General features: G+C 34.2%; 3 protein-coding genes across 5 annotated transcripts; 2 read left to right on the top strand and 1 right to left on the bottom strand.

Annotated features, from left to right (window-relative positions):
- The first annotated feature begins 1,159 nt into the window (after positions 1 to 1,159).
- LOC131009101 (magnesium transporter MRS2-4-like) lies at positions 1,160 to 4,275 on the top strand. Its single transcript, XM_057936315.1, has 5 exons — positions 1,160 to 1,404; positions 2,189 to 2,523; positions 2,773 to 3,143; positions 3,463 to 3,699; positions 3,905 to 4,275. Exons 2-5 carry the CDS (start codon positions 2,229 to 2,231, stop codon positions 4,181 to 4,183), a joined length of 1,182 nt encoding a protein of 393 aa, XP_057792298.1. The 5' UTR covers positions 1,160 to 1,404; positions 2,189 to 2,228; the 3' UTR covers positions 4,184 to 4,275.
- A 7,096-nt stretch (positions 4,276 to 11,371) lies between these two features.
- LOC131009100 (magnesium transporter MRS2-4-like) lies at positions 11,372 to 13,699 on the top strand. Of its 2 annotated transcripts, XM_057936314.1 has the most exons (5): positions 11,372 to 11,769; positions 12,034 to 12,404; positions 12,728 to 12,958; positions 13,160 to 13,463; positions 13,568 to 13,699. In XM_057936314.1, exons 1-4 carry the CDS (start codon positions 11,442 to 11,444, stop codon positions 13,436 to 13,438), a joined length of 1,209 nt encoding a protein of 402 aa, XP_057792297.1. In that variant the 5' UTR covers positions 11,372 to 11,441; the 3' UTR covers positions 13,439 to 13,463; positions 13,568 to 13,699. The 2 variants fall into 2 exon arrangements, with proteins under 2 accessions (XP_057792297.1, XP_057792296.1); XM_057936313.1 differs by lacking the exon at positions 13,568 to 13,699 and having other exon boundaries at positions 13,160 to 13,540.
- A 1,056-nt stretch (positions 13,700 to 14,755) lies between these two features.
- On the bottom strand, positions 14,756 to 22,663 carry LOC131009099 (probable sugar phosphate/phosphate translocator At1g06470). 2 transcript variants are annotated; one of them, XM_057936311.1, is made up of 13 exons: positions 22,359 to 22,663; positions 21,353 to 22,105; positions 21,075 to 21,241; positions 20,211 to 20,296; positions 19,508 to 19,557; positions 18,164 to 18,231; positions 17,248 to 17,348; positions 17,076 to 17,088; positions 16,751 to 16,935; positions 16,346 to 16,432; positions 16,019 to 16,113; positions 15,382 to 15,511; positions 14,756 to 15,078 (listed from the first exon to the last, which is right to left on the bottom strand). In XM_057936311.1, exons 2-12 carry the CDS (start codon positions 21,886 to 21,888, stop codon positions 15,388 to 15,390), a joined length of 1,512 nt encoding a protein of 503 aa, XP_057792294.1. In that variant the 5' UTR covers positions 21,889 to 22,105; positions 22,359 to 22,663; the 3' UTR covers positions 14,756 to 15,078; positions 15,382 to 15,387. The 2 variants fall into 2 exon arrangements, with proteins under 2 accessions (XP_057792294.1, XP_057792295.1); XM_057936312.1 differs by having other exon boundaries at positions 22,399 to 22,663.
- Positions 22,664 to 23,681: the final 1,018 nt, after the last annotated feature.

Raw genomic sequence — 23,681 nt, 5'->3', positions numbered from 1 at the left:
ATTGAGCGGATAAAAGACCCATCAATTTTGATGTGTTAAACGATTGGATTTTTTTGGTAAATTTGGAGTGTTAATGAGGTATAAAATTGATGTGTTAAATTGTTGATGAAAGTATGATTTTTTGTTAGTTTAAATGTGATTTATGTTATATAAATGAACTAGACAGAGCGGGGCAAGGAAATGACGGGTCAAATCAAGGCGACGCCCGAAGCCACGGTTCGCATTGTGATGGAGGATTGACATGAATTATGCTCTAATATATAATTATACACAATAAATACAAAACTCTTCATTTTTAGAAGAAAATCATATTTTTGTGGAGCGACACCTACCACATTATTAAACACCTTAAATTTTCTATACTCATCTCTCATGTTTCTCCAAATATTTGGATCCATGAATTATTTTTTTTCATTAAATTGTTTAGTTAACTCATGAATTATTTGTTTATTTCCAAAGTTGGAATCCAATCCTTTTTAACTAATAAATAATTAAATCGTAAAATTATAAAAAATACTATTCATGCACCCATTTTTGAATCAAATCATCTTATTTTTCATTTCTATGGTTTATATCTTTGTAATTATTTATTTTACTAATATTATTATAAATAAGTGAAGATGAATAATTAGATATCTTGTACAAAAATAATGTAATTCACATATTGATTAACTAAATGAATTTTGATTTACATTGCTAGTTGCTACATTCTCAAAACCTTCTCAAAAAAAAAAAAAAAAAAAAAAACTACTTTCTCAAAACACATATTATTATTAGATCGTTGTATAGTTGTGTTTATAGATTGAAAATGTATAAGTTGTTAAGTAGTATGATAGTATATTCATTTGTAATGAAAAGATAAAAATATATATGTTCACATCAAAAATTTAATTTAGAATATTAATTGACATATCATATTTTTGATTAATTGTGTGATATTCATCTCAATTCTCTAATATTTAAATTACAAATTCAATGATACAAATAAATTTCACTCAGTTACAATATTACATCGTTAAAATTATAAAATTAAATTATTCGTAAACAATTATATAAAAATAATAATCAAATATTTATCCATATAAATTCAAAAGAACAATAAAAACTATAAACAGCCCAACTCATACAAATTAATTATAACAATTTGGGCCACTAATAAACAAAGAGCCCAAAATGTAAAACCTCCTTTGCACCGTGGTTTCTCCCTTCTCACTCTCGCATCTGCTATAACGCCGCTCTCTCTCTCTCTCTCTCTCTCTCTCTCACGTCTCCGGCCTCTCTGTGTTGCCTTCGTCGTCGGCTTCGTCTCCCAATCTCCCTCATCACGTGTCGCCGCCTTCGCTCAGCCCCTGTGGCCCCGATTCGCCCCCCCTTCTCCGTCCTTGGCGCCTGCGTCTGCAACAGGTAATAATAGGACATAAGAATTACAAATCTAAAATTGCACAATGGAAAGATTAAAAATTAGCAGATAACCATAATCTTATAGATGGTAAATAGGGCTTAGTAGATTAAAATTCAAATTTGGGCTCGTGCATGGAATCAGATTAGTCAGCAGATAAAGATGATCCAACACAGGGGCGTAGCCAGGGGGGCTAGAGCCCCCCCAATTTTGATTTTTTTTTTTTAATTTATAATATGTCTAAAAATGTTGTTATTATTATTATTATTATATTTGTATTTTAGTAAAAAATGTCTAAAATGTATTGAATGCCCCCAAAAAAATTTTTAGTAAATGTTGAACTATATTATCTAGGAAAATGTTGTTATTATTATTATTATTATTATTATATTTGTATTTTAGTAAAAAATGTCTAAAATGTATTGAATGCCCCCAAAAAAATTTTAGTAAATGTTGAACTATATTATCTATGAAAATGTTGTTATTATTATTATTATTTATATATGGGGCTATAAAGAGTAAAATGGGGGCTATGAATAGAATCACCCCAAAAGCAAGTGTGCTTTGGCTGGAAAACAGCTTGTGCACAAACTAGTCTTTAGATAGATAGATATGGATATTTGACCATCTCACGGTTTACATAATTTTTTATGCAGAAAGTTACTTCATCCATACCATGAGCGTTCGAATTGTTTATAATTGATTCAGATAAATTTGGAGATCGCAAAAGTATGTGGATACATTATCATAAATAGAATTCGTAACTAACTGGAATTAATATGCTCATAGGACCTATAAAGCAGAAGATATATGGGCAGACCTTTCCGATATGGGCAGGCCTTTCCGACGGAAGAAGATGGTCTCGGCTCCTCCTCGTCCGGCGATGGAGCTGGCGAGCACTACAACGGCTCCTCCTCGTCCGGTGATGGAGCTGGTGAGCACTACAAGCAAGGCATGTGGGAAGAAGAAGTGGGTCAGCAAGCATCTTTGGATGCGGATAGATAGCCTAGGGCAATCAGAAGCTATCGAGTGCGATAAGAGCGTCATCATCAAGCGCTTCTCCATTCCCGCCAGGGATTTAGGGCTTCTGGGGCCAATCTTCTATCATCCTTTCGGCATTATTGGTATAACTTTTGGCAAAATCTTCTATCAACTCTTAGTGCTTTTTTGGTATAACTTTTCGGCATTATTGTTATAACTTTTGGCAAAATCTTCTATCAACTCTTAGTGCTTTTTGGGTGGGTGTTGGGCGATGTGTGTTTAGTTGTGCAATCTTGGTCTGCATGTGTTGGTTTTGATGTTACAAAAGTGAAGTCAATGACATGAATTCCACCTCTCACTGATTTTTGGTTGCTAATTTTCCTTTTTTGTAGCTAGGGAAAAATGTATGATCCTTAGTTTGGAATTTATAAGAGCATTAGTCTCAGCAGAAGAAGTAATGTTACTCGATCCTCTTCAACAAGAGGTTCTGGTATTTGTGGATCAGCTAACGCGGCATTTATCTTCTAAGAATCGACAACATCCAGAAGCTTCTGAAGATGAACTACTACTGCCTTTTGAGTTCCAGGTGTTGGAAATAGCATTAAAGGTTACATACGGATATTTAGAATCTAGTGTCTCTCAAGTTGAGAGGAATGTTTACCCTGCTTTAGATGAAGTAACCAAAAGTGTTAGCACCAAGAATCTTGAGTATATGCGGACTTTCAAAAGCAATCTCACTCGTTTGCTTGCACGGGTGCATAAGGTAACTCAAATAATTTCTCTCTTGTTATTTTTTGTAGCCAGATTGTCATATAATTATATTAACCCTTCGATCGAGATGATGCAGCTTATGCATGTGGTGAATTAATGTTCTTTCATATCAATAATATATATATACATAAATAGTTTTTGCATTTTATCCATCATGAGAATGAGAGGTTCTAGTGTTAGGCAAATATTATGTGGCAATTGAACCTAGCTTCACCTTGTCAAATATCATGTGGTTTGCATGTCATTTATCTTGTTTAAAGTTTGTTAACGATGGATCCTTTCTCTAAATCTATCTCGCCTCGCGGTAATAGGTGAGGGATGAAATCGAACATCTTTTAGACGACAATGGAGATATGGCCCAACTACACCTAACTCGGAACTGGATACAGACTCAACAATGGAGATATGCATCAAATGACATTGTTCCTGCTTCACCTCATCTCTGCCGACCCAGAAGTGGCAACAATTATGAGGATGTACAGGACCTAGAAATCTTGCTTGAAGACTACTTCATGCTATTTGAAAGCACCCGCAATAAAATTCTCTCTGTGAGTATCGGCACTTTTTATCATTCTTAATCATGGGTGTGCTAGTTTTAGTTTTGGTTTCTATCTGGTAATGAGGTGTTTCCCTAAAAAAAAACTGTATATCATTCGACTCTTTTTTATTGCTAAATCCCCTGTTGATGAAGTTGGAAAGTCTAGTCTTTTTGTTGATTCGAAATAATATTGATAATCTCTTGTTCTCCTGTAGTTACGAGAACATATCGGTGACACAGAAGATTATGTAACTATCCAACTTAACGGTCGACGCAACGAAATGATGCAGCTGAAGTTGATATTTCTGATTGCCTCCTTTGCCATTGCAGTAGAAACTGGTATAGCTGGGATGTATGGCATGAATATTAAAATCAAGCTTTACGACACCAAAGGGGTATTCTGGCAAGTTGTTGGGCTTATGACGGTTGCGTGTCTGCTGCTATTCTTTGTAGTTTTGGGATACGCCCGTTGGAAGAGACTTCTTGGGTCTTAATAACAGGTTGACAGCAACAATTTAATTTGGATTGATAAATTTGTGTTTTGAGTTTGTACTCTTCATGTATGATGATGATCGATAACTCCTCTTATCGCACTGTTGCATAGCAAACAACATAAGCAAGCCTCAATGGAGGATGACAGAAACAACATATATATTCACAGATCTTATCAAACAAATCGATAAGTTGATAATCATTTTGAATGTAGTCCAAAGAGAAAGAGAAAATGGTACTCACTTATCCTTTCACTTTTGAATCTTATCCGCGTCTGTCTCATGCATGTTAAACATGAACTGAAATAGTAGCAAGATAAGCAATGAGTTTCTCTGTACAGAGGAACCTTGGAAATCCGGCCGTCGGCCTCCAAAGGCTCCATGAATCTCTTCTCGTGCACGGCCTTGCCAATCCATGTGCTTGCCCAGTAGAATCATCGTCCACACGAGCAAGGCCGCCGTTGTCTCCTGTCCTGCAATGTAGAAAACCTTACACTCTTCAACCACATCCTGCAAGTTCATCCCAAACTTGTCGCCCTTTTGCTGCATTTCCTTGAAATTGGATTCAAGATAAATACAGCACAGGATCGGTTCCAAACCAGACAAAAGAGTTCTTTCAAGATAACATGAAAGAGTGTTCGTGCTTGGATTTGGTGCGTTTGGACACTAAAATTAAATTAAATCATAAAATATAATTTTATAATTCAATAAATTAAATGAAATTGCCTTAGTATAGAAAATAAACCAAAAAAATTTGGTACGCTGATGGGAAGGACCCGTGACTAACTGAAGATACAATCAATGTGAGCGAAATATCTGCTTTGGGGAGTAACTAACTAAAGATTTACAATTGCTGTGAGCGAAATATGTGCTTTGGGGAGATTTACATGTGATCAATGCATATTTATATATATATATATATATATATATGTATGAATGTTTAAGAACATCATAACCAATATGGCTTTACTAAAATATTTTGTTGTTATTGTGATAATCATTATGGCATCCTCCTCAGTATCACCCAACTCAACAACAAAAGACGAGTCTGCATACGATAAATGCTTCGGTGACTGTATGGACCATTGCAGTCTTAAGATAGGTTGGTGTGTTGCTAATTGCAGAACCAATGATAAGTGCGGAAAGCTGCGCCCTATGCCCTCCGCGAACCGTAAGTAAAGTGGTGTCATATATAGTACCTAGTGTAACCGTCAAGTATAGTGGTGTCATGTATAGTACCAAAGAGTATTATGTGCATGAGAACTGAAAACTAAGGCTGAAATTCTCAGAAAGCAAATACATTAAATTCTCAAATGGGATTTCTCTGTTTTCACTTTGTTTCTCGAAATGCTCATATGTTCCAAATACATAGAAAGGAGAAGTCTTACATGTTTGGCACGCGTGTGATGTTTCTTGATTGTTTTGTTGGTGATCTCAACCAATAGGAGTGTACCATGTGAGAAACTGATCGAAACAACTATAAACAAGCTTTATAGCTGATTAAAACTAATGGCAATGTATATGACATTTTGTGCAACATTAAATTAATTGTCGTATAATTTATAATTTAACGACACTTTGTGCAACAATAAATTTAATGTCGGATAACATTCACGACACATTCCACGTCATTATATAAATTGACGTCCGCTAATTTGCGACATGTTCTACGACAAAAGTACCTTTTTGTGACACAAAAAATGTGCCGCTAACAATTGATTTAATGTCGTAAAAGCTAACATGCGACACTTTCAAAGTCAATTTAAATTGTATCACAAAAGATAAATGTAGCAATTTTTCGACTTTTTTTTTTCATTTGTGACGAAACACAAATGACACTTTTTTTTTTCCATTTGTGACGAAACACTAATGACGCTTATTGAATCACCAAAATAATTGTCATATAAAATTTGCGACACAATGTGCATCATTAGTGGTAGTGCCGCATGTCATTATGCAACGTACTATACGGCATATCATACTTTGCTACTCTTTCTTATGACATTACAACTTATACTCACTCCGTCCCTGAAATAAGTTCCTCTTTTTCCTTTTTGGGACGTCCCCCAAATAAGTTCCTCTTTCTTTCTTTCCATTTTTAGACAACTACCCCACCACTAATAATACTTTATTTATTCTTACTTTTCACTTTTTCACCACTCTCAATACTAATTATAACATTTTTTCACTTTTTCACCACTCCCAATATTAATTATAACATATTTTTTTCCACTATCAATACACTTTACCATTTTTCCTTAAAACTCGTGCCGTCCCCAAAGAGGAACTTATTTTGGGGACGGAGGGAGTATGTCGTAACTTTTTACGACACAAAGAACATCATATTCAAAGTATCGCACAATATTTGCAACATGGAGTATATAATATCTGCCATTTTAAAAAAAAAAAACAGTATTGTATTTACATTAATATTTTTTTTCTTAAATGTATTACGTTTATATAATTTCTATTTTATTGTTGCATTTTCTTGTATAAAAGAAATCTTAAAAAAAAAAAAAACAGTTTTGTAATAGTACTAATTTCGTTCAACTAAAACAAATTTATTTTACTTGCTTTTCTAAGTATGATTTTTTTTTTAATTCTATCAATATTTCTTTTTTTAATTTAATTTGATCAATATAAATTGATGGTGCATTTCAAATTATATTAATTCCAACCACTTTTGTTAATTAAATGTTTGAATATATAAATATTTTGTTATATCAGTTCTTGATGAAGTTTTATAAAAACTTAATATGGAATTGTATATGCTAGATTTGTCATACCACTTGGTTATATTTGATTTAGAAATTGGAATAAAGTTAATATCTGTTATTAATAAAAAAATATTTAATCTTATGAAAAATCTTAGTATTTAATTTTATGAAAACTTTAATTCACACTTAAACAAAAGTTTAATTTACAAATAAAAATATATTATTTGCTCTAAAGAAAAGTCTTATTTGATTTTGGGAAAAATCTAATTCATATTTAAATAAAAGTCTTGTTTAAGAATAAGTTTTGCTTTTTATTCTCTTAAAAAATATTGCGCATAAAGTCTTATTTGATATTAAGTAATTCTATATGCTTGCTATTATGAAAACTCATATTTACTATTATAAGAGATCATATTTGTTTTAAATAATACTCCCTCCGTCCGCCAAAAGTATTCCACTTTGGCCGGGCACGGAGTTTAATAAAATGTGTGATGATATTGATGTAGTGGAGAAAGGGTCCCACCACTTTATGAGATGTGTGGTTGAGATTGAATTTGAGGTGGGTTTTTGTAAATAAAGAATGTTTGTAAGGTTAAAATATAAAGGTGGATGGTGGGACCATGACTTAAAAAGGAAAGTGGAATACTTTTTGCGGACGCCAAATATAGTAATTGTGGAATACTTTTGGCGGACGGAGGGAGTATTTGATATGAGCAAAAGTAACATTTATAATTAGAAAAAGTACATTTTATATGAGAAAAATTAATAGTATTTGATATGAGCAAAAATAATAGTATTTGTTATTAGAAGAATTGATATTTTATAAGAGCAAAGTAATATTTGATATAAGCAAAAGTAATATAGTAGAAAAGGTCATATTTCTGTTAAATAATATCTGATATGAGCAAAAATAATGTTTGTATCATATTTCTATTAAGTAATATATTTGATATGAGCAAAATTAATATTTGATATTAGCAAAAGTAATATTTGTTATTTGAAAAAGTCATATTTCTTTTTTTGAAACGGAAGAAATCATATTTTGGTTATGTAATATTTGATATGAGCAAAAGTAATATTTAAAAGTAATACATATTTGTTATTAGAAAAAGTAATATTTATATTTGTTATTTGATATGAGCAAAAGTAATATTTGATATAAACAAATTTTTTATTTGATATGAGCAAAAATAATATTTGTTGTTAGAATAAGTCATACTATACATTAAGTAATATTCGATACGAGCAAAAGTAATATTTGTTATTAGAATAAGTGATATATTTTTTTTTTTTAGATTAAGAAGTCATATTTCTATTAAGTAATATTTGATATGCGTAAAAGTAGTATTTGTTATTTAAAACAATCATAATTTCAAAAAGAATGAAATTACGATACTACCGATTCCATCACATTCAAGTTCAATGAGAATCTAATTACTTTTGTATTATTAAGAGTCATATTTCTCTAGATAAAACTCTTATTTTATTTTATTAAAATATCTTATTTATATTTTAGTGAAATTTTGTTTAATTTTATGAAATATGTCACAAATTTTTGTGAAAAAATATAAAATTTAAATATAAATAAAACACCTCAACTAAAAATTGATCTAACGTCTTCTTTTTTATATATAAAAAAAGATAAATTATGAAAAAACGCAATGAAACAGAAAAAAAAAAGTTGAAAAAAAAATATAAAAAGTTAATATTTGATACAAATATTAAAAAAAGTCATATTTCTGTTATGCAATATTTGATATAAGCAAAAGAAATACTCCCTCCGTCCACTAATTGTTGTCCTAGGTGAAGTGTAAATTTACACTTCACCTAGGACAACAATTAGTGGACGGAGGGAGTATTTCATATTAGAGGAAGTAATATATTTTATACGAGCAAAAGTAATATTTTATACTAGCAAAAGTCGTATTTCTAATAAGTAAGTATTTAATATAAGCAAAAGTAATAGTATTAGCTATTAGAAGAAGTTATATTTTTATTAAGTAATATTTTATACTCCTTTTGTCCCATGAAGGCATGAAGCATGACCTAGTTCTTTTCTGCACATGAATTAAGATATTGATATTTTGTGTGTTAAGTGTGGTAGGTGAAAAAGTGAAAATGTGAATAAATGGTAATTTTTTTGCCATTTTTAAAAACAAGTCGGTCAAGCTTTGTGGGACGGATAGAGTATTTATTATTTGATATAAGCAAAGGTAATATTTGACATGAACAAAAGTAATAGTATTAGTTATTACAAGAAGTCATATTTCTATTAAATAATACTTTAATATGAGCAAAAGTAATACTCCCTCCGTCCATGAAAGAACTTCCTAGGAGGGAGTGACACGGGTTTTAAGAAAAAATATTGTTGAGTGTATTGAGAGTGGATAAAAGGTAATTGAGTGTATTGGGAGTGGTGAAAATGTGTTATAATTAATATTGAGAGTTGTGAAAAGTGAAAAGTGAAAAGTAAGAGGATTATAAGTGGTGGGGTATAGTCCAAAAATAGGTAGGAAGTTCTTTTGTGGACGTGCCAAAAAGGAAAGATAGGAAGTTCTTTCGTGGACGGATGGAGTATTTGATATAAGCAAAAATCTTCATAAACAACAATTATCCAATATATCACAATTTATTTATTACTATAAATTTTATTTCTAAAGAAATATAAAAAAAAAAGAAAAAGAAATAAAGCATAAAAAATAAAAGATAAATTTTGCATATTAAAAGATTCGAACACTATACCTAATACATGAGAAGTGGGGATTCACCCACTAGGCTAGCTAAGACTGGATCGGCCACCGCTACACCATTTGTTTTTTTCCTTAGGTTCAGATGCAACAGACACTACAAGAAAAGCTCTCGGACACCGACGGATTTACCGACGGAATTATTTCCGTCGTAACACACCGACGGATTTAACGACGGAACAACGACGGAATGACATAACGATGGAACAACGACGGACTTAACGACGGAAATTTAAAAAAAAATTAAAAAAATTTTTACGTGAAATTAGCGACGGATTTAACGACGGACTACCGATGGAAAACTTAACGACAGAAATAAATCCGTCGCTAGGTATTTATTAATTACTATTTTAAATTTAAAATAGAAAATAACGACGGAATACGATCCGTCGGTACTACCGACGGAACCGTATCCGTCGTTAAATAGCACGTTTTTTATTTAATCAAATTTTAAATTAAATGATAACGACGGAATGGAATCCGTCGGTGAGCCCTAAAACGTGAATTACTTGGGCAGCCTCCTCCATCAGTTTTTCCGCCCCATTCTCCATTTTTTTCTCGCCCAAGTTCTGAAAATCCAGCCTTGGTCTTCAAAATTCCCCCATTTGATTCTCAATCGCCGGCGACCGGCCCATAATCTCCGCCATCGCCGTTCTCCCTCTCCCCCACCTGCGTCCTCCTCGCGTTCTCGCCACTTGCAGCCTGCATTGGACCGGCGCCGAAAGACTTAGCCGAGTTCTCCCTGCGTTGGACCGGCGCCGCCACCAGCCAGCCCTCGCCGGCGTGAGACGCCAGATTCCGGCCTCCACCACCAGCCAGCTTCCGGCGCCACCACCCGCCAGATTCCAGCCCTCGCCACCAGCCAGCTTCCGGCGCCGCCACCCGTCGCTATTTCCGTCGCTATTTCCGTCGCTATTGACTGACGACGCCTTCGTCGTCGTTTTTCCGCCGACGGACGAACCGTCGTTATTTCCGTCGCTAACATAGCGACGGACCAAAATTCCGTCGGTATTCGGTTTAGCGACCTATTTTACGGCGACAGACGGCCTCCGTCGGCCGTCCGTCGGTGATTAAAAATAGCGACGGAAAATTAGGGATTAGCGACGGAATTTTCCGTCGCTATTCGCGCAGTTTCTTGTAGTGAGATAGGCACAACAGAAAACAGGTAAATTTTATTTTTCTTGCGGTATTCATCAATAAATCTGAATATTCTATATCTTTGTTGTAACTTGGTTATTGTTTCTTTCACAGTGACCAATTAAATTAAATCATAAAATATAATTTTATAATTCAATAAATTAAATTAAATTGTATTGGCATACAAAATAAACCAAAGCAAACCAATCAGATAAATTTGGTACGCTGATAGGACCCCGTAACTAACTATGAGGTAAATTTGATACGCTGATAGGACCCGTAACTAACTGAAGATACAATTGCATGAAACAAAAGATACGGGGAGTCCTTTCCCACGCTGATATATAGTTCCTATAAAACACCTACTCCCTTCATCCACCAATTCAAGGCCTACTTGCCTTTTTGATCCGTCCACAAAAACAAGGCCTACCTATTTTTGGTAAGTTTTTATTCATTATTTAATCAAAAAGTCAAAGATTCTTTATAAAAAAGTGGGACCCTTTCTCCACTCAATTAATAAAAATACACTTTTTCTTAAAACCCGTGTTTTTTCATATAGGCCTTTAATTAGTGGACGGAGGGAGTATAAAACAGAAGATATATGGGCAGGCCTTTACCACCCTGATAGGACCTATAAAACAGCGTTGATACAGAAGATATATGGGCAGACCTTGGAAGAAGATGGTTATGTCGATGGAGCTGGCGAGCACTACAAGCAAGGCATGTGGGAAGAAACGGAAGAAGATGGTCTGGACTATGTTGCCTCCTTCTCGTCCTCCTCGTCTGGCGATGGAGCAGGCGAGCACTACAAGCAAGGCATGTGGAAAGAAGAAGTGGGTCAGCAAGCATCTTTGGATGCGGATAGATAGCCTAGGGCAATCAGAAACTATCGAGTGCGATAAGAGCGTCATCATCAAGCGCTTTTCCATTCCCGCCAGGGATTTAGGGCTTCTGGGGCCAATCTTCTATCATCCTTCCGGCATTATTGGTATAACTTTTGGCAAAATTTTCTCCTTTTTAGTTGGTTTTATGAGGCCAACTCTTAGTGCTTTTTGCGTGGGTGTTGGGCGATGTGTGTTTAGTTGTGCAATTTTGGTCTGCATGTGTTGGTTTTGATGTTACAGAAGTGAAGTCAATGACATGAATTCCACCTCTCACTTGGTTATGGATAGTGATAATTCATGCTACAAAATTTGACCAAGTGGTTGATTGTCACTACTTATACAAGTCGTTTCCTTTTCCTTTTATGTAGCTAGAGAAAAATGTATGATCCTTAGTTTGGAATTTATAAGAGCATTAGTCTCAGCAGAAGAAGTAATGTTACTCGATCCTCTTCAACAAGAGGTTCTGGTATTTGTGGATCAGCTAACGCGGCATTTATCTTCTAAGAATCGACAACATCCAGAAGCTTCTGAAGATGAACTACTACTGCCTTTTGAGTTCCAGGTGTTGGAAATAGCATTAAAGGTTACATACGGATATTTAGAATCTAGTGTCTCTCAAGTTGAGAGGAATGTTTACCCTGCTTTAGATGAAGTAACCAAAAGTGTTAGCACCAAGAATCTTGAGTATATGCGGACTTTCAAAAGCAATCTCACTCGTTTGCTTGCACGGGTGCATAAGGTAACTCAAATAATTTCTCTCTTGTTATTTTTTGTAGCCAGATCGTCATATAATTATATTAACCCTTCGATCGAGATGATGCAGCTTATGCATGTGGTGAATTAATGTTCCTTCATATCAATAATAGTTTTTGCATTTTATCCATCATGAGAATGAGAGGTTCTAGTGCTAGGCAAATATTATGTGGCAATTGAACCTGTAGCTTCTCCTTTCACTGTGTACGTACCTTGTCAAACATCATGTGGTTTGCATGTCAGTTATCTTGTTTAAGGTTTGTTAACGATGGATCCTTGCTCTAAATCTATCTCGCCTCGCGGTAATAGGTGAGGGATGAAATCGAACATCTTTTAGACGACAATGGAGATATGGCCCAACTACACCTAACTCGGAACTGGATACAGACTCAACAATGGAGATATGCATCAAATGACATTGTTCCTGCTGCACTCTGCCGACCCAGAAGTGGCAACAATTATGAGGATGTACAGGACCTAGAAATCTTGCTTGAAGACTACTTCATGCTATTTGAAAGCACCCGCAGTAAAATTCTCTCTGTGAGTATCGGCACTTTTTTTCATTCTTAATCATGGGTGTGCTAGTTTTAGTTTTGGTTTCTATATGGTAATGAGGTGTTTCCCTAAAAAAAACTCATGATGTAGAGAACATAATATTGATAATCTCTTGTTGATGAAGTTGGAAAGTCTAGTCTTTTTGTTGATTCGAAATAATATTGATAATCTCTTGTTCTCCTGTAGTTACGAGAACATATCGGTGACACAGAAGATTATGTAACTATCCAACTTAACGGTCGACGCAACGAAATGATGCAGCTGAAGTTGATATTTCTGATTGCCTCCTTTGCCATTGCAGTAGAAACTGGTATAGCTGGGATGTATGGCATGAATATTAAAATCAAGCTTTACGACACCAAAGGGGTATTCTGGCAAGTTGTTGGGCTTATGACGGTTGCGTGTCTGCTGCTATTCTTTGTAGTTTTGGGATACGCCCGTTGGAAGAGACTTCTTGGGTCTTAACAAGAGGTTGACAGCAACAATTTAATTTGGATTGATGAATTTGTGTTTTGAGTTTGTACTCTTCATGTATGATGATGATGATCGATCACTCCTCTTATCGCACTGTTGCATAGCAAACAACATAAGCAAGCCTCAATGGAGGATGACAGAAACAACATATATTCACAGATCTTATCAAACAAATCGATAAGTTGATAATCATTTTGAATGTAGTCCAAAGAGAAAGAGAAAATGGTACTCACTTATCCTTTCACTTTTGAATCTTATCCGCGTCTGTCTCATGCATGTTAAACATGAACTGAAATAGTAGCAAGATAAGCAATGAGTTTCTCTGTACAGAGGAACCTCACCATTAGGCATTAGAAGAACTTCCATGCGTATATTGATGCTACAACACCACAAGGAATTGCCAGTATTATGTAGAGTAGATTCATTGTTTCTTTACTTTGTAGACAAATTATATATGAAAACATTACTGCAATAAAAGAATGGAGCCATCGTTATTATATAATATGAGTACAAGAGTTTGAATTTTCGTCTTCGTGGATATTTTTGATTTCCCTTGGTATTGGAATTTTCATTGCTATGTTGGTCAACAAAGAAGAATTGAGTGATGAAGAATGGTAAAATTACATTCTTGAGATGGTTGGTTTCGGAAGTCTTCGTTAAGACAGTTAGAAAAGTCCCTAAAATCGTTTTTGAGACAGATAGTCATGTCTCTGAAAATTAAACATTTCTAAATACTCCGGTGTTCAGTTTTATTTATAGTATGCGTGTATTAACCTAACGATAGGTGATTAACGCTCACAGTCTGAGTTTTTGAATTCGAGTCCATCGTCGTACGGTCTTCAAATTTCTTTATTTTACTTGTGAGGAAGGAGAGAGACAGATGCAGAGAGAGAGAGAGAGTTAGAGATGTTTAAAAAACTCAAATAACAGTTAATTCTGCAAAATAAATAAATAAATATTAATTAAATTAAAAAATTCAAATTTTATTAATTTAAAATTTTATATTTCCAAAATAAATTTAAAATAAAAGTAAATAAAGCCCCTAATTAACTCCTGAATCAAATGCACTAATGATATGGGCCACAACACTTTATTTCCTAAACTATTTCGCGTTAACCTCCGTGCCCAAATGAAGTGTGTCTTCATTATTGGGAGTTGGGACGGAGGGAGTACTAGTTTATTGAGACAGTTCTTTGTGTCAAGAAGTAGAAATATAAGTGTCTCCGTACTAGTTTTTGAGATGGTTGGTTGATTTAACAAATAATTTATCACTGTGGTAGACTTAAAAAAAAAGAAAAAAAAAAACTCTTGACTAAGAATTCCAATATCAAATCAAGAAAAAGTAATATACAGTCGTAGTTATACAAGATAGAATACAACCAGAAACTGAACATCGACAAAAATATAATGAATACTCTTGACTAAGAATTCTTAATGAATGTGGCAAGCAAATTTTATGATAAAAAATTGTTTTATTTATCATTTTCAGAGAATTATCTCATGAGCAGTGACTAAATCATCAAAAATTCCAGTAGTCAAACATCCAAATCCTTCCTAGAATTGAATCAAAGATGCATGAGTACTCATAAGAAAATCCGAGGCTCGCACCAGGAGGCCATGATTCGTGCGACCTGCCACAATCAAAGATGAAATCCTCTTGCCCCGTTCATAAAATCGAAGCTAAGGTTCCTAGTTCTCCACCATGAAATAAACTACAAGGATCGCAGAGAAAGACGACAACATTGAAAGTATATACTACTAGTAGCTTTTGATATAACTAACCCCCGATTAAACATAACATGCTAAAAGTCATCTAGATGAATTCCTATTTATTTCATTGTTTTATGTGATTGAAGAAAGAGAAGGAATAAAAAGTATAACAACTAATGGATGATTGTAAAAGTGCTTAGTTGAGCAATCAGTAATGAGCTTACTCGAGTTCACTGACTCCGATTTAAAGGGCTATCTTCTTCCTCATCCATCTCATCGAGGATAGCGTATTTTGAAGTTGCATTCTCTGTTGGCAAATCAACAGAATTTTCTCCCTTCTGTAACTTATCATACCTGATAGGCACATAAAATCAAATAGATGGATGAGAGTCCCGTAATGGATTAATTTATTGTTAATAAATGAAACACAAACTTTTAACAGACAGATGAAAGGAGAAATTGTGAACTATATCTGCCACAGTGCCAGAACATAAATTTCTGCTACAACCTAATCGAAGAACTGTTCGTGTTTCTTAAAACTAGGGTGCTCAAAAATTAAAAGCCATATCCCTCAGCAAGTTCAAAGTTGTGCTGTGGTACTAAATATTGTCAGGAATCATGAGTTCAAGCTAAGTAAATAATAACCCGGTAGCTACATAAATAAACAGAGCATTATTCTTCCTCAACAGGGTAGTGACTTCCATAGATCAAGAAACAGTGAAGGAAACATAATAGCAACCAGATTTGGAGAAAAATCATTCACAGCAGCAATTCCAAATCTAGACATATATTTGGCTGAGCTTAAGACCATTGGCTAGAACAGGAAACAGGAAAAAACAGAGTGAAGTCATGATTACTTACTTGTACCAGTTAAACAAACTGACACCAACCATTATCGTCAGAAGGCCTAGCCCTTTCAACCAGGTGAACTGGTCATGGAAATACAGCACGGCCACCTGAAAACATATTAAAGTCTCATAATCAGTTGAACAAGCCGAATAAATCCGTGAGACAGGATTTTCTTGTTTTTTTTATTTAAAAAAATTTCAAGAACAATGGTTCCTCAAATATATAAGAGAACTCTCCACTGTCCAATGTCATAAATCCTTATATTTGCCAAATGAATTATCACATTAGCAGTTTCTACCGAACTGTAGGATATTAGTAGTAAGGTAATTTTTATCATACCAAAATAGTAACAGCTTCCTTCACAACCCCTGCTATTGTAACTGTTACTGCACTTGTTACAGACACAAGAACATATTCTGTTAATACCTGCAATAGTATCAAGCTTTTGTCAGATGAAAGAGATTTAAACTGAAGAACGCAAAAAACAACTAATTGATGTTTAAGAATGGTTCACAATTAGCCTTTTGACCTATAACTTTGGAGAAAATGCGGAGAATGGAAAGTCGACATCTCTAGCTGATACCAAGTAAGAGAATGGGATTTTTTATAGGGAAAGAAGTGACTAAGTGAGTAATGAGTATCCATTTGGATGGTTCAGAGAAATTATGGAAAAGAATCAAAAGATAAAATTACTAGGGAAGTATGCCATCACCATACCCAGTACATTGGTTTAAAAAATTTTACCATGAAGAAAGCCAGAGTGCCACCAAACAACATTAGCAAACTACTTCTCAGAATATGCGATGAGCTATTAAAGTAATCGTTCTTTCTCAATTCATGCCATGGATCCAGCATCAAAGAAAGAACACCAGTTGCAATTGCCATTATAGGGGTCACATAGCTCATCAAAGTAAGTGGATTTTTAAGACCTAGAAAAGGAACAGAGATGTCATAAACTTAATAGGATCACACATTAAAGTCAACGACAAGCAGGATCTTAAAAGAAATGATCCAATTCTATAAGCCTTGCCAAGGTAATGTTGTAGAGAGAGTTTATACAACCACTTACCATAGGTTTCTTTCTTCATTCCATTTTTGATATCATCATGTACCAATTGTTAAAAAACAAAAGAAAGGAACACAACCATGAGACCATATATAGGTAATAAAACATAAACAAGAACAAAATTATTCAGACACCGAGACTGAATCAGTTGAGTCAGGTATAATGCAGCTTATACCTGGAGAAGTATTTGTGTCATTGTCCACCGAAACCCAGACATGACAGCAGCAAGCATAACGAATATGAAACCCCAAAACTCAAATTCTGCCTCTCTTGCAACTGCATTACAGTACAAAGATGTTGGAAAGAAAAATTACGACGCAAATGATTAAGGCTGAATCTATCGTGATTTTAGTACTTGCCATTCTGAAGTAACAAGGCATTCATCTTCATACAGAAACATATTAGCTGTTCATTATTGTTTATTTCTTCTAATTCTGTAATAGGCTAGAATGCCATTCAGTCCAGGCCAAGATTTAATTCCAATGTTACTATTGCACTCAAATAAGATTTTTAACAAAGGAAGATTTTGCAGATAGAAGTAAGTCTGCACCCATAAGATCGACAAACCACGGCACCGAGGCTAGAACAAACAAGTATTTTTTTATAATTAGCAGCTAAATTCTACATAACAGAAATAAGAAACAAGGAAATAATTTCATTTATCATCTTGAGTAATAAGATCCAGCAGCAGAAGAAAATTGAAAACCGTAAAATTTCAATGGCAAATAAATATATTGGTTTCTAACATATAGGATTTCGTGTAGCATTATGCTGGAGAAAATTTTAAATGACCATTTCGAAAATCAGACTTAAATACTTAAACATGGGCATGCACAGAAGTAAAACAAAAGCAAATGCTAGCTTCTTGAACTTTCACCCACAATCATCGACGTGCAGAATAAAGTCGGTAAAAGATGATATTCATCCATCCCAAACTTGTGAATACACAATAGAATTATAGAATCACAGTTAATTGACATGTATTAGTATCCAAGTCTCTCCATTCGTTCTGGTCTGTATTCTCTAATGTACCAAAATCTTCACAACAAGACAAAAAATTGCAATAGGAAGGATGTCATGGATTATCTTACCTGTTAATAGTATCCCCACAGAAATGACAGACATGATACCGAGCAGCTTAAAGCTTGGTGACTCCAATCTTATAAAACAATTTTTTTGTCAAAAGCCAGTTCATAATATTAAAATTGTATGCAGTTTACAGCAAAAGTAGGCAAGTAAAAGAAAAACTTATGATAACAATCTTAAATATCACCAACAAAAATAAGAAATTAGAGTACTTTGAATAATATCAAATTTTAATAAAAATGCATCTGTATTAAGACAGAAATAAATGTCAAGATATTCTGTGTAATTTTAAACATGAACGCACAATAACCTTGAGCCCTACTTTATGCTACTATTTAATCTACAAGAAATTTCATGGCCTTACTACCTTAAACTATAACATATTAGCCTACTGAATCTCTGATCCCAGTCGTTCAACAGTAAAAGCTACAATACTTCTTTTTCCATGTATTCTCCGAAGTGCAACAGATAATTCTCAGATCTCATTCAAATTTATCACCAAACTAATGTTTTGATTATTATTTATCCCAGGCTAATCCCTTCTTTCATCCTTACCTGACCAAACATATAATTAGTTTGTCCTTCCAACTTTTGCTTTTTCCATCTTAATCAGTAATCTAACCAAGCATGTATCTGGTTGACGTTCCAATTCAAATATATGTATATATGGAGGGCGTGGATCAAAAGAGAGCTAAATCTTTAATGAGAACTAAGACCTAATAATCACCCTTGATCCATTTAATACAGTGGTTACAATTAATAATTGAATCCTGTTTTTTCACAAATTGCAAATCATTCATGCAAGAATCTCGCATAATCGGGAGATATCTTATTCATACAACTACTTAACCTATGCAAGTATAAAGTATTCATGTTCACGCAAATGACTACCTTATGCAAGGATAAATCACTGATGCGAGAATCTCGGATAACCGGCAGATACCTTATTCATACAACTACTCAACTTACGCAAGTATAACGTATTCATGTACATGCAAATGAGTGCAGTCAAGTGCATGATCTGTTGTTAACAAAATTAGTGATAAATGAAACAGAGTGTCGGTATGAAAATCTCATCAGCAAGAGTAACTATCAGTGGCATATATTGCGTAATATAATCATTGATAGAAATCATTAAGCAAGCTTCTAAACGAACTTGTCTAAACATTGCAAATTAACCTTGCAGAATTCTGCAATTTAGATCCCTTATATTACTTAAAAACTATGTCAGTTTCATAAACAATATTTAGTTGAAACTGAACGAAGTTGTATATGGTGCAGGAGATGATTAGAACCAATTTTGTTTCACAGAGAGAGAAGACCAAACAGGCTGGTTTATGGAGAAATACCTGAAAGCAAAGGCAAAAAGAAGGAGAAATATCGGTGCTGCAGATTTACACTGCAAGCAAGAATAATAACTTTGTTATCTAAGCATGCCCAAGAGGATAAAAGAATTACCAGCAATAGGAAAGAAGTCACTCCAAAATAAGTCAGGACACAATATATTTAGCTATGTTTCAGACTGTGAAGTGAAGCCTATGCGGCCTTCTGTGCTAAGCTTAAACTAAATCCACACCAGTAACTTATAAGCAATACGCAGAAAATTTGAGGATCCAGACAGGAAGAAACCACCAGGTCTCTTACTTTTCAACCCTTTCCTATTTCACTGATGATTCTCAGTATAGCTCGTTTCTTGCAGTTTTAGGTCTTTCAATTGGTCCTATATGATATTTGTATAAGCCATGTCCAAGGCTACACATTAGGTCTTGTTTATGAGTTCTGAAGTATGATATTCTATGAATTTCTGCATAACATCTCAAATTTGCTTTCGGCTCTCCTCAAGTTTGAACAAATTTGACTACTATCATTCACTTCATTTCTCAGTTCTCCATATTCCTTGTTTAGTTAACTGATTCATCTGTTTACATGTGTTACCATACACTTGATGAGATTTGAACAGGATCCCACCAGAAGAAATGCTCAAACACCATAAACCAAGTGGTCCTTCAAAAATGATATAAATAATTAATCTGATAAAGAAGAATGACAAACCATAGTGGCGAATGTAACGGAGATGAAAACCAGTGATAGGTTACTTAGGTTTACGTCCATTGCAGTGCTGAGAGCTGTTGGTACAACTGTGAAAGGCAAAGGCCATCTGTAGCATTAGTTGTCAGAGAAGTTAATGATTCTAGCAAATTAAGAAAAGGAGAAAAAATAAAATTATTTTCTGTAAAGAATTAGTAATTTATGCTTCTCCTTTTATGAGCATGAAGAAGCATAATTTCTTCAGAAAAGCAAGCTTGCTTATTCATGAAGTCTTAGGGCTATGTCCAATAAAGAATTTTTGAAGGCAAAGACAGCAAGCAGCTCCATCTGGGAAAACCCATGCCAGAATGTCTGACACAAATAATAGCATCAAGACTATGAAAAAGTAGCTAAAGGTCCTGCTGATAGCATGCTCCAATACTAATATAAGCCCTAAATGGACTGAATATGTTTTTATAACTTATTCATCCTAGCTTTTGTATATTAAATCTACCTATCTTATGTATTTTTTAATTTTATCAATTTACGCATCTACACAATAAAGAATGAACTCATCCACACGGCTTGTAATTCAATATTCACTAGTCACTATATGCAAAAAACAAAAACTTAGTTTGTGTCCTGCGAAATAGACCCCGCCTCTGTCCTTTCTTTTCATTTTTCCTTTAGTGCTTGGCAGCTTTTATCATTTTTGCATTTTCAGAAAGATAAAGAGAAAACTTGGTCACAAAAAGACTTAAGGCAACTACAACAATATGACTATTACAGATATGATCAGGAAAATGAGCGGACTAACTATATATGAATCATGTGGACGTCATACAAGCAATAGATACAAAATAAATGTGCACTGAACTGGTTTCCTACCTCTTACAAAGTAATCCCTCCATGACATATTAGACGGTTGAAATCTGTCGGACCAAAACCACGTAATGCCCTTTGACAAAACAGCTTGCATGGAAAAGTGAATGGTATTCATTAACAGCGGCGCAGGGAATTTCCCCATATGATCCCCTAATAAAGTTTTATTATACCTGCTCCAATAGATAGGTATAAATAATAAGTAAAAGGCACGTTCTTGAGAACCAACAACCAGAATCAAGGCAATAAGAAATCCATAAACAATAAAGAAAAAGAGCACTTACAGTGTCAGGAATGTACTGAACGTGTACCAAACCAGTATAAAGAACAATGTCTTCAGCACATCGGCAACAGAAACTGGGTTCTCCAGTTTTTTCCTATATATGCCATTGCCATCAACATGATTAAGGTCCTTGTTGCTACCGGAATGATTAAGGTCCTTGTTGCTACCGGAATATCTTTCAGCATCGTGCTGACTTTCAACGTCAAAAGGCACATACTCATTTTGATTTCTCAAACCATTAGTGGAAGCATCACCACTGCCTCCACTGTGTTCCATCCTATGGTGAGATTTACTTGAATAGAATCTCTCTCTGTCTACAGTTCCTTTTTCTGACATTTGTGACTGAACCAAAGGCAACTCAAAATCAAAGTCTTCCTCATTCACGCCCTCATTTCGCAATAGAGCTGATTGTGGGATTCCATCTTCATCACACCAACCCGAGAAGGAAGGTTCCCGCCTGATCCCTACTCTCTTAACACTATCCTTTAGCTCATCACTTCTGCCTTCCTCAACACTTTCTGAATTGCTCTCTACCATTGCCTTCACCACTTTCTTTACTAGCCATTTAAATGCTAAACTCTACACAACATAATGAATGCTTCCCACTCAGCCACTTCTTCAACAAACTGATATCGATAAATCAGTACTTTAAATCTCAGAACTAACGAATCCCCCTATAAAAATAATAATCCCCAATCTGAACCAGTGTGATAGACGTGGTTTCACAACTCCTCCGCTGCCAGCTTAAAAAAAACTACACAAAACAGTACACAGAAACTAATCAGACATTTTCCCCCAAAAATAGGATAGTACCAGAAATTCAAACTCTAGTCAATCATCACACCAAATACCACACATAAAAACCGCCAACTTTCTTTACTTAAATTGGAAGCAACGACTAACTAACAATTCAAATCTGGGCCTAACTCCATAAACAAAAATTCATGCCCATAACTAAAAATGTAAATTTGAACTACGGAGATCAAGATCAAGAATGAGAAGCATACAGAAATAACGACGACAAGCAGAGATGGATCGAAAAGTGACCCGCTTTATTTAGCTTTTTGGATCTTTCTTTTAATTGGGTGTTGCTTGAGGGAGATAGAGAAAACGGGTTTCAACTTTGAAGGATCGATTGGATCTATGTGTTGGCACTTTGCTGATTTTGGTGAAATGTCTTGATCGGTGGATGAACAGCTGTCGGCAGTTAAACTGCTCAATATTTTCTGGTAACGAACGTTTGTTTGTTTCCAGTCTACGAAACCCGATTGCTCTTTTGTTGAGCGAAAAATAAAAGCTTCATTACATTATATTAGTATATGATAAAATAAACCTAATAACTCACGGATATAACAATTCTCACATCAATTCGTGTAGAGTTGAGCCTCGTTAAAATCTCTTCAATATAATTAATAAAAAGAAGTAGAGGAAGACAAATTACTCATCTAAAGATCTCTAATAGTACAAATTTTGTGATCAAATATTCTGATAAGTGGTAACTATAAATTTACTGTCCATTTCAAAAGAAAGCTATAAATTTACTAGAAACAACCAAGAGTACCTATTTCAAAATGACCACAAATACTTCAAATGAAAATTTAGGTGCATGTTTCACACTGTTCATTCCTGTTAGTATTTCATGTTGCTCGTGTGTTTTAAGTAATGTTAAAGTTTTTTATTTCATTACTCAAAAAAAAGTTTTTTATTTCAAAAAAAAAAGTAATGTTAAAGTTTAGCATTTGTTTTGCCGCCAATGAGTATGGGTTATTTGAATTTGAATGTTTAGTTTGCCTTCCACATATGTGGTCTATTTAGACTTATATCGCTCGTATTCGCTAGTAAAAGTATTATTTCCTCTGTTACATTGTTCGTCACATTTCTTTTAAGCACGAAAATTAAAATGTTATAAATAGTGGAGTTAAATTGTGTGAGTGCAGAAATTAAGATGTTCTTGTCCACTAATTTGGCCCCTTTTTAGAAAATGAGATAACCCAATAAGAAAAATGAGATACGAACAACGAGACGGGAGAGTATCAATTTCTTTATTTTGTAATTATACATTATAAAATAAATTGTATATTCAACTTATTTTATCTTAGACTTAAACTGCTAAACAAGACAGATCATTACCACGGTTTTCAGGATGAAATGATTTGAAAGTATAATTTTCTATCATGACATGAATTAATATATTACATTTCTCTCTGAAAAAAGAAAATTCATTAAATTTAGTTTATTATATGTAGGGATTTAGTTCAAATCACCAAACACTCGTAGAATTCACTATATTAGTTGAATTAAAGAAGAAGAAAAAAATATTGATTTAATTA

Source organism: Salvia miltiorrhiza, chromosome 2, assembly GCF_028751815.1.
Source record: "Salvia miltiorrhiza cultivar Shanhuang (shh) chromosome 2, IMPLAD_Smil_shh, whole genome shotgun sequence".
NCBI lineage: Eukaryota > Viridiplantae > Streptophyta > Magnoliopsida > Lamiales > Lamiaceae > Salvia > Salvia miltiorrhiza.
Note: the sequence above shows the minus strand (reverse complement) of the source record. Positions and strands in the feature narration are given on the sequence as shown.

What these genes read in the sequence shown, in the direction of transcription:
- LOC131009101 (XM_057936315.1), top strand. Translation starts at nt 2,229, where the DNA reads ATGGGCAGGCCTTTCCGACGGAAGAAGATGGTCTCGGCTCCTCCTCGT. An exon ending in TCATCCTTTCGGCATTATTG is followed by an intron (nt 2,524 to 2,772) that starts GTATAACTTTTG and finishes CCTTTTTTGTAG; the next exon opens with CTAGGGAAAAATGTATGATC. An exon ending in CCCGCAATAAAATTCTCTCT is followed by an intron (nt 3,700 to 3,904) that starts GTGAGTATCGGC and finishes GTTCTCCTGTAG; the next exon opens with TTACGAGAACATATCGGTGA.
- LOC131009100 (XM_057936314.1), top strand. Translation starts at nt 11,442, where the DNA reads ATGGGCAGACCTTGGAAGAAGATGGTTATGTCGATGGAGCTGGCGAGC. An exon ending in TCATCCTTCCGGCATTATTG is followed by an intron (nt 11,770 to 12,033) that starts GTATAACTTTTG and finishes CCTTTTATGTAG; the next exon opens with CTAGAGAAAAATGTATGATC. An exon ending in CCCGCAGTAAAATTCTCTCT is followed by an intron (nt 12,959 to 13,159) that starts GTGAGTATCGGC and finishes GTTCTCCTGTAG; the next exon opens with TTACGAGAACATATCGGTGA.
- LOC131009099 (XM_057936311.1), bottom strand. Translation starts at nt 21,888, where the DNA reads ATGGTAGAGAGCAATTCAGAAAGTGTTGAGGAAGGCAGAAGTGATGAG. An exon ending in GCACTCTGGCTTTCTTCATG is followed by an intron (nt 16,433 to 16,750) that starts GTAAAATTTTTT and finishes ATACTATTGCAG; the next exon opens with GTATTAACAGAATATGTTCT. An exon ending in AGGAAGCTGTTACTATTTTG is followed by an intron (nt 16,114 to 16,345) that starts GTATGATAAAAA and finishes ATATGTTTTCAG; the next exon opens with GTGGCCGTGCTGTATTTCCA.